A 13,113-nucleotide genomic window follows, 5' to 3' on the forward strand; every position below is an offset into this window, starting at 1 on the left:
CCATGTAGGAAATCATATACAGGAGAAAATTAGCAATCCAAAATAATTACTTCTGTATAACACTGACTGTTTTCAAAATGGCCAGTAGTTCAGAGCCAAGAAATGTAATGGGTTAGAATAATAAGTCAATTATTCGAATGCCTAATGCGTTAGTCTTCTAATAGGGAATGAACAAATTTGCATTCTGTGTGTATTGATATGAAGTGATCTTAAGTTTCTGTCTGCCACTTACCGTCAGACACACTGTAACAGTGTTATGAAGTTATCCTTGCAGACAGAACTTTCAATGAGGATAAACAGCATCTCTTCAGGCAAATTTGGCCATTTAATCATCCACATAAGACAACACACTTGCATGTACCTACATAAGCAAGTAAGCACATGGCAATTTCATGTCTGAACTCTGAGTATTTGTTTGCCAGTTATTTCAACACTAAACACTGAACATTGTGAACTCTGGATCATGTTCCTTGGAAAGTGTGAGAGTACTGATATTTGTTCTGATGCATTGTATTGATTTGCCAGGTTCTCCTCAGAGAGTCAACGGCAAGGTCAGAGGAAGAATCTTTGTAGGAAACAATCCCGTTCCAGTTATATTTGAGAACACTGATCTCCACTCCTATGTTGTGATGAACCAAGGGCGTGCCTACACTGCTATCAGCACAATCCCAGAAACTTTGGGGTATTCTTTGCTACCTCTTGCCTCTATTGGAGGTATCATAGGATGGATGTTTGCTGTGGAACAGCAAGGATATAAAAATGGATTCAGCATTACTGGTAACTTCTAAATTAAAATAATGTTCAAAATTGCTATGCTTTCCTCTGTCTTGATAGAAAAAAATCTGTCTTTAGAAGCAATACAGGGTGAAAACACACACCTATTCTGAGCTGCAAAATGGTTTTTTGTAATCAAATTTCTCACAATTTTTGTTGTTTACAATATATAGACAATAGACCTTTTTAATTTACTGTCAGTGTACAAGAACTAAGTGTGTTAGAGAGAAGATTGGCTTGGCCAGTTTCTCCTCAAGAAAGAGATTATTAAAAAGATCTGTTGGAAGAGTTGTTACTAGAGTGTACATAGTTACTAAAAAAAGCTTCTCCTACATCTTCAAGAGATTTAACTTGTTAAATCTCTGATTGTACCAACAGAGCAAAAGAGAAATGGCAACCTGACCTCCTGAGGGTCTGAAGCACTTTACAGAAACAGCTGCTGCATGACATGTAAATGACTCTCTTAGCTAGTTTGAGGGAAACCCCTGCTCACAATTTGAGCTTTTCATAAGAGATTAATGCCAAATCTGGTTGGTTGTGCTGCTATGAATTCAAGCTGTAGATTCAATCTGTTCTAGGAGAACATGTGTTTCTTTTGAAAATTTGATCCTTTACAGACTTGTAATGTGAATTTAGTTGAACACAACTTTTTGGGTTGGGATTTTCTTGGATTTAGTATGTTTGGAGCTTGTTCTGGAATTTACAACATATATTCCGTTTGGTTTTGATTTGGAAACAGATGTCCTGGATTTTGATTTTTTCTTTTTAACTCTCCGTACTCCTAATGGGAATTTTCTCTAAAATATCCTTTTAAATGGTAGGATAAGGCCTACTGCTATTAGCTTAGTCAGAACTTATTTTTAATTTTATTAAAACCCCATTGCCCCAGGGCAGGGATTTGTGATTTATCATGTGCAGTGCTTAAAAAAATTTACTTTCAATATCTATTATCAGTATACTTCTGAAAGTCATTTCATTAGAAACATAAGACATTAGCAATTGTGCTGCATCAAACTTGTAGACAATAGTAATTTATATTTTATCTACTAGAAGCAATATTTGGAATAGAAGGAGTTGGAAACCTCTATTAAGTTTAGTGTTAAACTAATCCTCTTTCTTTAGGTGGTGAGTTTACACGGCAAACAGAAGTAACTTTTCTTGGCAACAATGAGAAGCTGGTTGTAAAGCAGAAGTTCAGTGGCATTGATGAGCATGGTCACCTCACCATCAGCACAGAAATGGAGGGCAGAATACCTGAGATCCCATCTGGGGCATCAGTCCATATAGAGCCCTACACTGAACTCTACCACACTTCTAGTTCTGGTAAGGTTCCATAAGAATGAAATTATAAGAAAGTGCAAAAAGCAGAGCCTAAGGCAATCTGAAAAACATTCTTTTATTCCCTTTTTTATTTCCCTAAATACAAGTGTATTTAGGACCCTTTGACTTTTAGAAAGTTGCGTTTTACCCCTTAGGAAAAGATTTCAAAAGAAGGTGGATTTTGAGTGGGAGAATGCAAATATTTCTAATCTTTTCATTGAAAAAATACAGGTTTAACTTTCTCTGAACTGTTGTTTGCAAAACACTCTTGATTTCCCTTTTTGTTGACCTTTTTTTTTATGCTGTTGATGGCAGTATGCAAGTGGTAAAGGTTTTCTCTGTAACTCCACAGTTCTTTTAGCCCTATACTGGTGTATAACTTTTTGTGGTAATGTCATTAAGTGAACTGTGATCTTTGATGAGACTAAACCCATTGTTTACCACCTTGTCTCATGTAAACTTCATTACAATGACTCTGAAAGCATTTATCAGTATTATTTGAGCTGAATTTTAACAACTAGCTGGAGAATTACCTCTTAATTCCCTCATCAGCTTCCTACATTGTCTCTTCAGTACTCGTCTCTTTCAATTCTTTTATCACAGATCGTAGGTTTCCTAATGGAACCATTCTTCATTCACTATTTGCAGGGCAATCTTGTTTTGCTTAATTATTTTTCTTTCCTCTTCCTAGATAAAATTATGGGTGTTTCAATACAAAAAGTAGAGAAGTGAGGTTGGAGTGCTGCTGCTGGCCAGCCAGCCCAGCTGTCAAAGGCATGAATAGTACAGATGAAGCAGCCTGTGCTACACCCATGTGCACATGAATTCTGGAGATACTGCACTTTTCTCCAAGAGTGCACTTTTGGTTGCTAGAGCTAGAAAATGGTGTGGTTACATCATCACTGCCTTATGTTCACTAATGTCTGAGTTTGGTAGCCAGTGATGAACCCGCTTGTGCTTTGCCTCTTGTTTTGGACTGGGATGAGGAGAAAGTGGAAGAGGCAGGAAGCTTCTGCTTTGTCCTGAACAAGCTGAGAATTTGGGCAGTGTCTGCTCCACAGAACAGTTGCCTACTTGGCAGAAATGCTTCTCCTGTAAAGTCAGAGGCTAGAGGGAGGTGTCCTTCAGGCTGGATTTGATTTACCAGGACTCAAGCAGCTGCAATTCTGCTGTCCTATGGCATATCTAATGGACTTGGCAGAAATCCAGCTTTAGCCAGCTGCTGCACGTGGATGGATATAGGTATGTTCTGGTGTCCAAACAAAGAATTGTAGTGTACTGAGGACCTTTCTGTTAGTGGGAGGATCCACAAGCCCAGATCTTTTTGAAGAGTTTTATTCACAATTTTTCACAATACAGAAAACTGTTGTGAAAACACAGCAGCTCTCATAAATGCAGCTTCTTCAGGGCTCTGTTAAAATCCAAGGCTAATAGCCTACAAAGAACTAAAAGTGCGTGTAGCTTAGGCTGGTGAGATGACTGTTGTGCTTAGCTTGGAGATGTAAAAAGGAAACTAAAGGAACATCTGAGTTTGCTGAGTTGAATTTTCCTTTCATTATTTGGAAATCCAGAAAGTAAAGTTAAATTTTTTTAATATGTCAAAATAAATAAAATTGCTAATTTTTGAAATAAATTCTGTGATACCTGAGAAAATAGAAAGCGTACTTAAGTGCTTGTTCCTTTGCATGGAAATACATCCACTTTCACAGCCTCCAGCCTTTAAAATTCCCATTTGCACTACACAGACTGCATCCCATGTTTCCAAGATAGCATTTGACAGGATGTTTTTGGTCCCTGCTCTGATCAGTGTGTTTGCTGTCGTGTCGCAGTGATCACTTCATCGTCCTCGAGGGAGTACACGGTGACAGAGCCGGAAAGGGATGGAGTGGCTTCCACGTACACGGGTGCCTATCAGTGGCGCCAGACCATCTCCTTTGATGAATGCATCCACGATGAGTCCCCCCATTCTGCTCCTGCCACTCAGCAGCTCTCGGTGGACAGTGTGTTTGTCCTGTACAACAGAGACGAGCAGATCCTGCGATATGCCATGAGCAATTCCATCGGCCCCATCAGTGGTACGTATCAATTGCACATTTTGCTTTTCTCTTTTGTAAGCAATTAAGGGCAGTCATCCATTTTTTTTTACCTTGCCTTAGCTGGGTGTTAATCAGTTAAATGAATTAATTTCATTATTTGGTAGCAGTCCAGATTCACCAGTGAAGGAGAGAAATGGAACTGTTGAAAATTTGTATTTTGACTTGAGAAAGAGTATTTAAGTGATGCTCTGTTCTTGAAATTCACTGGGGTTTATGTCTAATTCTTTGAAATACTCTCAATACACCACCTTGAATCTATTCCCACTTGGATGCATGGAGTATGTTGTTTATCTTTACCCAATTTATAATTCCTCTATTAATTTTTTGGGCAGGGCATTGTCAGAGAAAAGAGCAAAAGAGAGGAATGAGATTTACCATGGATGAGTTTCTATCATTTATCTTGAAACATGGCATTTTATCTTTGAATTGTAGGCTGCTTATGAAAGGTATTTTCTTGGATGAACTATCCAAGCTTTCACTGATATCAGAAAAAAAGCAAAGAGACAATTTGAAAATGCACACCAAATGAGTATAAAACCAGGCTGTGCTCACTTTTGTTTGTTACAAAATAAAGTTCTGCTAATTAAATTAATAAACCATGCTGTTAGGAATCATGTTTTGAGTCTTGTGTCAGTGACTGGAAAATTAATTTTCTTTGTTTTGTTCTTTAGAGAGTTTTTTGTTTTTGTGGCTCTTTTTTAACTCAGTAGTCCTTTGTACAAGTAACAAGGAATACAAGTGCTATTAAACACATATCTAAAATATCACTTGCAAGGCCCTTTCTTCCTGATGCAAAAAAAGTGTTTCCTTGTTTAATGTGTGTTATGAGCAGCCTCCTTCCTGGCCTTAACTGGGTGCTACTACTTGGACAGAGTCATCAAGGCTAAATATGGTCTCTCTTGCCAGATGGTTCTGCTGATATTAACCGGAATCCTTGCTACACTGGCACTCACAACTGTGACACCAACGCCGTGTGCCGTCCGGGAACTGGGAATCGTTTCTTCTGTGAATGTTCGATCGGCTTCCGTGGAGATGGAACTGTTTGCTATGGTATCAGAAGACTTCAATACATTGCAAAATGAAAGCTTATGTAGAATTGATTTTCCTTGGTGTATATTGACCCTCAGGACTAGCCATTCCAGCAAAATGAGCTGCCCTGAGAGGCTGATTTTAAGGTTAGAGGGTTGCTGGGTTTGATTGTCTCAATAATCAAAGTAAGTAAGTTTGACTGTCTTGAAGAGTGTGTTTTCTTATCTTGCAAAGAATCTTTCCCAGCCAGTTCATCTTTTTATAAAACACGTGGGAATGTAGTTGTGAGAAATTTACTATAATGCTAGTTCTGGTTAAAATGAATCAACTAGGTTAAAAGTTCTCAAGGGAAATGAGAAATAGGAAATGCACATGCAGACAGAGCACAGATATGTGCAATTCATTGGAATAATCTTTTTCATTATCTACTTTGAAAATCCATTTCTGTTCCAAAAGACTCATATTTCCCAGTTCTGTCTAGCTCTGTATTGCTAGTGTATTTGGGTTTTGCCTTGCAGTCAAATCACAGCACTAATACTCATTTTCAAGAGCTGAAAATCTGTGTTAATGAATTGTGTCATCCCTATTAACTAAAAGTTTGGGGGCTTTTAAAACCCAAAGCACAACTCTCCTCCCACTCCAACCCTTAAATCAAATTGCAAATGAAAACAACAGCATCACACTGTCCCTTACAGTCCTCTGATGCTGTGAGTTGGGCAGCAGTGGATTAGAGATGTCTATGGATAATGAAAGGGGAAGGAAGCCTTTCCTAGAGTTCATGCTCCCCCAGTAGTTATTGCTTCTGATCACCTAAGGCTGCATTTTCTTTGGCTTCTCTTTCTTCTGCAATTTTCCGTGGCATCCCCTTATTACCCTATGATAGAACTTCTGGTTTGTTTTCTTCTTTTTGGTGCAGATTAGCTGAGGACACAGTTACCTCAAAAATTATTTTCAGGTTATTAATATCTCTGAAGAGGTATGGTCTATCCAAGCTGTGGCCTGAGTACAGAAGGCTGCTATTAATCTAAGTTCCCAAGTTTCTGATTTCTGGCATCCATATCAAACGCATTTTTATAATAACCAAGATCCTTTTAATACCCTAGATATTGATGAGTGTTCAGAGCAGCCAGGGCTGTGTGGCAGCAATGCAGACTGCAACAACCAGCCGGGAACCTACCGCTGCGAGTGTGTTGGGGGATACCAGTTTGCAGCAGATGGGCGGACTTGTGTTGGTGAGTTTCATGTTTCTGAAAAGCATTTCCCACCAGCCTTTGGGAGAGAAAACAGTGCTTCATAATCTGTGCTGATTTCTAGTGTGAGTAGAGCTCAGGAATTTGTGCTGCAGCTCATGATTACTGAGTTTTTCCACATTTTCTAAGTGCTGTGTTTTTGACTTTTTGGGGGTTTGCATTTTGCTTCTTAATCCACAGTTCAATTTAACAGATTAAATTTCAGTTACAAATTCATCCCTTGGACAAGATAGTGCACAGCTCTAAACCAGTGTGTCTTGGCTATTGCAGTCTTATTCTTAAGTAATTTATCATGATGAAAAGGAGTTGTAGCTGCAGATCACTTCACTGTTCAAATCTTTGTAATTTGGCTCTTAGCTCATTTTAATGGACCATTAAATATCAAATTCGGTTGAACTAGTTTATTTTTCTGTAATTTAAAATTTTTTTCTGGAGGAAGCCCAAGTTAATCTGTATTTGCTAGACTAAGGTTGTCCTAACAAGGGATATCTTTTCTTACTCCTCTTTGTGCCATTTTTCACTAAAGTTGTAGAAATTCCTTTTGGAAAAAGGAATCCACAAATGCTAGATAGAAGAGGTATAATGACAAATAACAAAAAAGGAATAATGACTCTACCTCTAGAGCTGCAACTGTCAGGATAGGATGGAGATAAGATTTCTTTTTCTTGTTAGAATTTTTATCTTTGCGACCTGACAGTATTTCTGTACCAACAAAACCTATACACACTCTTCCAGTGTGGCTGGAAGCCTTATATTTCCAGTATGGAAAGTTCCTCTTTCTTTTGGAAAGAAGTGATAACAGCTGAGGATTTTTTTGCTTCTGCTGTGACAGCTTTGTGGTAAAAGTTTAGCTACCCTTTGATCAGCTAATGCATCCAGGTAACTGCTCATCATAACCAAGACTGTTCTTTAGCAAAGACTGAGGAGCCTTCATCTTACAGCAGAAAGTTGCATTACTTTCCTTGAGTTTGTGACGTTGCATGCTGTGTGTTACACTCTGTCACGAGCCAAATTTCTCTGTTCCAGTAAGAATTACAATTCATGTCTGTTCCCTAAGTCACAGTGCACCCTAAGTCTCTTTGTTGCAGAACAGTCAGAAAAAGTAGCTCCTTCTACCAAGGCCACTGGAAGGGATAGGGTGAGATGTGGAAGAGCAGCTTTATGTTCCTTCCATTATGTCCAACACTGAACTTTTGTGACTTGGACCTGAAAGGGAACATTCTTCCCTCCAGCCATGACCTCACCAGCTTCACTCTACCACTTTCCCATGAAGCTGATGTTCCACTTTTAGCAAGTGCTAAGTAATTCCTTGTCCAGCTTGAAGGATTTCAGTTTGATCCCTTCCTTCAACCAAAAACAAATTGCATTTTTAAGGCTGAAGAGATAGAAGATAAACCCTAGTTTCCCAACAGATTGAAAATAAATGTAATGGTAATCTTTTCACAGTAGAGGGTCTTATAACCTACCAAGAATTTGAACCCCAGAAGGGGCAACAGCAACCCTCTGTGCTTTTGCAAATTGCTCTGGGATACCAGTTCTGACTCAGCTCCTTTGGAACCAGCACTTTTTTTCATACCAGCTGTGTGATTCACTGAGTAGCTTTATAAGAGAGTTGTAAATAAATCTTGTCCTCCTATTTGTACGATGAGAAACAGAAAGACTTGGAGACTCCCTTTGAGCTCCAACTCTTACCATATGTATTTATAATACTGTTTTTAATAAATTACCTTTTGATCCAAAACTTACTTCATCAAATAAAGATATTAATGATTCTAACAATGATGTCATTTCCTCCAGAGAAACAGAAAAAATTAGTGTTTTCAGATATGGCTCTGATAGAAAATTTTTGTTATTTCCCTGCTGACACTGTGGTAGTTTCCATCTGTGTGCTGTGATGAAATGAACATTGCAGATTCTTGTCTTGGCCCCCTGTCAAATCCTTGTCATAATTGTGTAAAGACAGCCTCAGTGTTACAGCAGCCTCTGTTAGAACAGCTGGAACTATGTTCCTAGATGTGCACACTGCACACCCTATTTTCAAGCCCAAAATTTTTGTAGTATTTTACCTCTTCCTATTTCAGGTACCATAGTTTCCTTCCCTGTTCTCTGATGTAATAGGTAAGTACAGGTAGAGCTCCAGCAGCTTCCTGAAACAATTTATGTGCAAAGTAGTGCAGTGCCTTCAGAGCCACAGCTGTCAACATGAGAGAGTTATGAAAAGCTGCAGGTCTGGTCCCCGATCTCTCCAGTAGTTGACAAATGTGTTTATCTCCCATTGAGTGAGTCACAGCTCCTATTTGTTGCCAAGTGACAGCAGCCCTGGGTCAGTACTAGGTTAGTGTAGCAGGTCATACAAAGAATTCCCAATGCAGTGAACTAGCCACTTAGCTAACATGTGAGGTAGCTCTGTGAGATGCCTTACATTTCTTCAATCAGTACTCCTTTTCACAGCTAAAGCTGATATGGATATTAGGATCTGTCACTATGGTAGCCTTTCTGCCCCATTCTATATTAACAAGCACCTGTGAGATGCTGAGGACAGTCAATCCATTGTAAAACACTAATAAGATTTTACACCACTGAAAGGGGAGATTTCAGAAAGAAAAAAAAATCCTAATCCCCAGAGCAAAAAACCCTCAGTTCCTTGTTTCCTTTCTCTTCTGTAATCTTTCACAGATGTTGTTCTCTCGCATGAACTTACTATGAGGCTTAGACTTTGTGAAGGAAAGTTCAGATTTTCATCTGCTCTCTTACACGTTTAACCTGCAGCTGTGGAGCACGAGGTGAACCACTGCCAGAGGGGCACACACAACTGTGACATTCCTCAGCGTGCTCAGTGTGTGTACACTGGAGGGTCAGCCTACATCTGCACCTGCCTCCCTGGCTTCTCCGGAGATGGGCGAGCCTGTGAGGGTGGGTAGCGCCATTTATTGTGGGGCTTTTATACTCTGCACTGCACTTCTGGGCTGGTCTTTGTCATGTTCTATACCTACATGTTCTTTCAAGTAGGAAATGTCATAGTCTGAGTCCCCCAGGCAGGAATTTTCATTAAGCATTTCTCTTTTCCTCCTCTCGCTTTTGAATTTACTCTTCAATGTTTGATTCATAGAAGGTTCAAGATGAGATAGCTGCAGGAATTGCAGTAGTTGCAGCTGCAGACCTTTGTCTGCTGCAACTGCTTGCAAACTTTGTTTGTTTGTATTGGTTTAAATTACTAAGGTGGTGAAACAAAATGCTATGATTATGTAAAAAAAAAATTGCATTCTGTTTCGTGTCAGTCTGAGTGCAGTGGGGGAGCTTTACCTAATTACATATTGGAAATATGACTAAACAAATCCTACTTCTCTTGCTATGTTAAGTCATTTCTTCAGGAAATATGTGTCTAAAATACTGTGTGAGTTAATAATGTTTATTACCCGTTAGAATAGGAGAATCCTGGGATTTGCTGAGACAGAGAACCTAAAATAGAGGCACGCTTCCCCTTCCCCTTCTTTGGCTCCTTTTTTTTATCTCCCTTGCATTTCTGTACTAGATGTATATCCAAATAACTGTCTGTATGTCTAATCTGATACCCTAAAATAGGAGCCTGAAAATGTGACAGGTTTGTACTTTATTTCATCACTCTGATTTGTCCATCAGAAGGAGCAGTCACCTGAGATTGATCTTTTCTTTTACAGATGTAGATGAATGTCTACAGGGCCACTGTCATCCAGATGCTTTCTGCTACAACACTCCTGGGTCCTTCAGCTGCCACTGCAAGGCAGGTTATCGTGGGGATGGTTTCCGATGTGTGTTAGGAGGTAAAATTCTATAGTTCTTGAAAGTTGGACCAGAAATAAAATTTGGGATTTGGAGGATACATATCTTAATTTGGTTCCTTTCTGAAACACAGTGCCTACTTCCACAGTGGTGTCTTTATTCTTGCAAGTCTTTCAAGTTCAGGACTTCACCAGGCTTGTGTCAAAACTGTATCTTGACTGCTATCACTTTTTCATTATATCCTGTTCAATGTCCCATTTTATGTTTTGTTTATTCTATTCCCAGCAGTTTTCAGCCCCAAGCTGATACTATCTTTTGAAGTTGCCTTGTGTAAAGGTTTGACCGTGGGGGTGATTTGGTTTGCATACTCAGCAATCACTTACCATAAAATATCTGGAATTGTTGGCAATGCAAATGAATACAATATTTACAGGAGAAAGGTGAAAAATGAGACCAAAGTCACAAGGCTCTTGTCTGTAGTAAGATCTAGATGCCTGCATGCCACATACAGCCTGTGTTCAAGAAAGACTTCAGTTTCCAGCTGGCACTTACTTGTTTCTGTATTTATCCAGTTTATTCTCTATTTAGGAGAAAGTTCTTTGTCCTCACACTTCTTTTTCTCCAGTGTACTTTGAGGCTTGAAGTATAAAACTCATCTCAAAGGTGTGCCAAAAAAAAAAAAAAAAAAAAAAAAGAAAGAGGAAGGAACATTGGAGCACAAAGTAGTGTTATTATTTTACTTTAATTCAACAGCATGGCAAACTTATGGGACATCTCTCAGGTTTTGTAGATGGTGAATCTTTCAGCCAGAAAATAAATCCTAACTTCTCAGTATATTCAGACCAAATTCTTCTTTCTCGAAGATTCTTGCTGGTGGGCATTTCTCAACAGACTGAATCTGTGCAGTCAAGAGTAACAAGAATATCCCAGAGCAAGAAGGAAAGAATGGGTTTGGGTGTTTTGGTTGGGTTGTTTTGTCATTATTTAATAGTGTATGTGGTTGCTTCAAAGTGCTTGGCTGTATGGCATGATATTACTACCTGAGACTTAACATTTTTATTTTGTCTCTATATTCCCTAATTCTAAATTTCTGACATTTTTTCCCCCAATTGGATGCTGAGCTTTTGAAACCAAAAAGCAAAGGATTGCACAGAGGAAAGAAAAAAAAATCACAAAGTTGATTCTAGTTTTAGATCATATTTACATGACATTTCACCATTTGCACAGTAACATGTTATGTGAAATCACCCAGTGCTTGTAGGTTTTATATCACAGGTAAATTTCAGGAGGATTTCAAGTGTTTAATTCTGAGGCATAGCTTTCACCACTTTGTCAGTCTTTTAATATTATTTTTAACTAACATTTCATGCACAATCACCCATGTGTATTTTCATTTTAGTGCTAGATGAATGAGGAACTAACTGGTGTTTATGACCTGTGTCAAAATATTTAGCTAACTATCCAGCTGATAAAAACAAAATTATTTCTCCTGGAGGAGAAACTTGATGTGAATAACTTGAAGCAAATCAAACCTTAAAGCTTCCAGCTGTTCAGGCAGAAATGTACAGGCAAAAATATTGCTTTCATGTCTGCCACATGCCCTTTGTAGATGAAACCGGTGGTTTGGTAGACTGATATTTGCAATCAACCAAGTAACTTTATTACAGGGACGCAATTAATTTCTTCTGAGTATATGTAATGATTTACTTAAGTAGGAGGGTTGTTTTATTATTCTTAACACCTTTTCTTATGCAGTGTTTAGTGTGTCTACTCAACTGCTAAGCACATGGTATTATTTTGTAGTTACTTTATTTCCTGCTTTTCCTGAACACTTTTTCACTTTCTGTGCTCAACACAATTGTCTTAAATAGGAATTTTTCCATGTCACAATTTTAATAGCAGTAACAAAATATTTCTAAGAGTTTTGTATATACTCTTTTGGTGGGTGGAGATCTGCTAGGCATTGTCAGTCTTCATATATGCCTCACTGATACTCTTTTTAATACAGTTTTGTATTACCAATAGAAGCCAGGCTTTTAGAAACATGATATCAATTATCTCCTCTCCTTAAATGTTTTGAGCAGTAAAAAAAAAAAAAAAAAATCTGATTAGATAAGAAGTCTCACTTTTTGCTGAATTGTGACTGAAGTACAAAGTATCTGTGTTGCTGAGCTAGTCTGCAGCAGAGGCAATGTTTACAACTTAGCAATTGCTCCCTTCTTAGAGTTAATAGAACAATAGCTGCCCTTGGGGTGTCATCTGCTGCTAAAGCTTAAGTGCTTCTAGAATGGATAGATCCATCAGTTAATCATTGCCAGGGACAGAAAGAAACTATAATTTCTGAAACCTCACAAAAGTAGTTTAGTTTACTCTAGCATTCGATCTGTAAAGTAAGTTGCTTCAGAATGGAGATTGCAGAATACAGCTGTATTGTATTCAGCTCTAATTAGAGACCCTTTCTCCCACTTTTTACCCACTAAGGTTTTGATCTAATAAGCCTCAGCGTAGTAACTGAAGTTTTTCCGGGTTGTTAATAGCATGGAAAGTTTCATTCATTGAAATACTCAGTTCTCTTTGCTGTTCTCTGTTCCAGCCCATGTGTACAATTACTTGCTTGTTTGGTGTCTTTATTATATGAAACCTACTGTTAAATCTCAATGGCAACTCTTGAAACAAGTAGTCTAATGAGAAAAATGGATTTGAGTCACAGACATGGGAATGTCTGTAGGAGTGAACCAGCAGGTTAATGAAAGAGTTAATGATGCTGGAATGTCCTGCTGCTCCCAGCTATTAAGAAAGTCTGTACTTCATTATTTCCTCACGCTTCATTTTTCCATTTCAAAAAAACCAGATGTCTGAGTGTTTCTACCCCTGCAGACCCCAGA

At 38.5% G+C, this 13,113-nt stretch overlaps 1 protein-coding gene across 1 annotated transcript in view; it reads left to right on the forward strand.

Moving 5' to 3' along the window:
• The window catches only part of NID1 (nidogen 1), a 42,997-nt gene that overhangs the window by 11,094 nt on the left and 18,790 nt on the right, over positions 1-13,113 (forward strand). The window contains exons 6-12 of the mRNA XM_064413794.1: positions 526-777; positions 1,897-2,097; positions 3,924-4,169; positions 5,097-5,240; positions 6,323-6,451; positions 9,239-9,382; positions 10,147-10,269. Coding sequence (XP_064269864.1) covers positions 526-777; positions 1,897-2,097; positions 3,924-4,169; positions 5,097-5,240; positions 6,323-6,451; positions 9,239-9,382; positions 10,147-10,269 — 1,239 coding nt within the window. The remainder of the gene's footprint in view (positions 1-525; positions 778-1,896; positions 2,098-3,923; positions 4,170-5,096; positions 5,241-6,322; positions 6,452-9,238; positions 9,383-10,146; positions 10,270-13,113) is intronic.

This window comes from Passer domesticus, chromosome 3 (assembly GCF_036417665.1).
Source record: "Passer domesticus isolate bPasDom1 chromosome 3, bPasDom1.hap1, whole genome shotgun sequence".
Lineage (NCBI taxonomy): Eukaryota > Metazoa > Chordata > Aves > Passeriformes > Passeridae > Passer > Passer domesticus.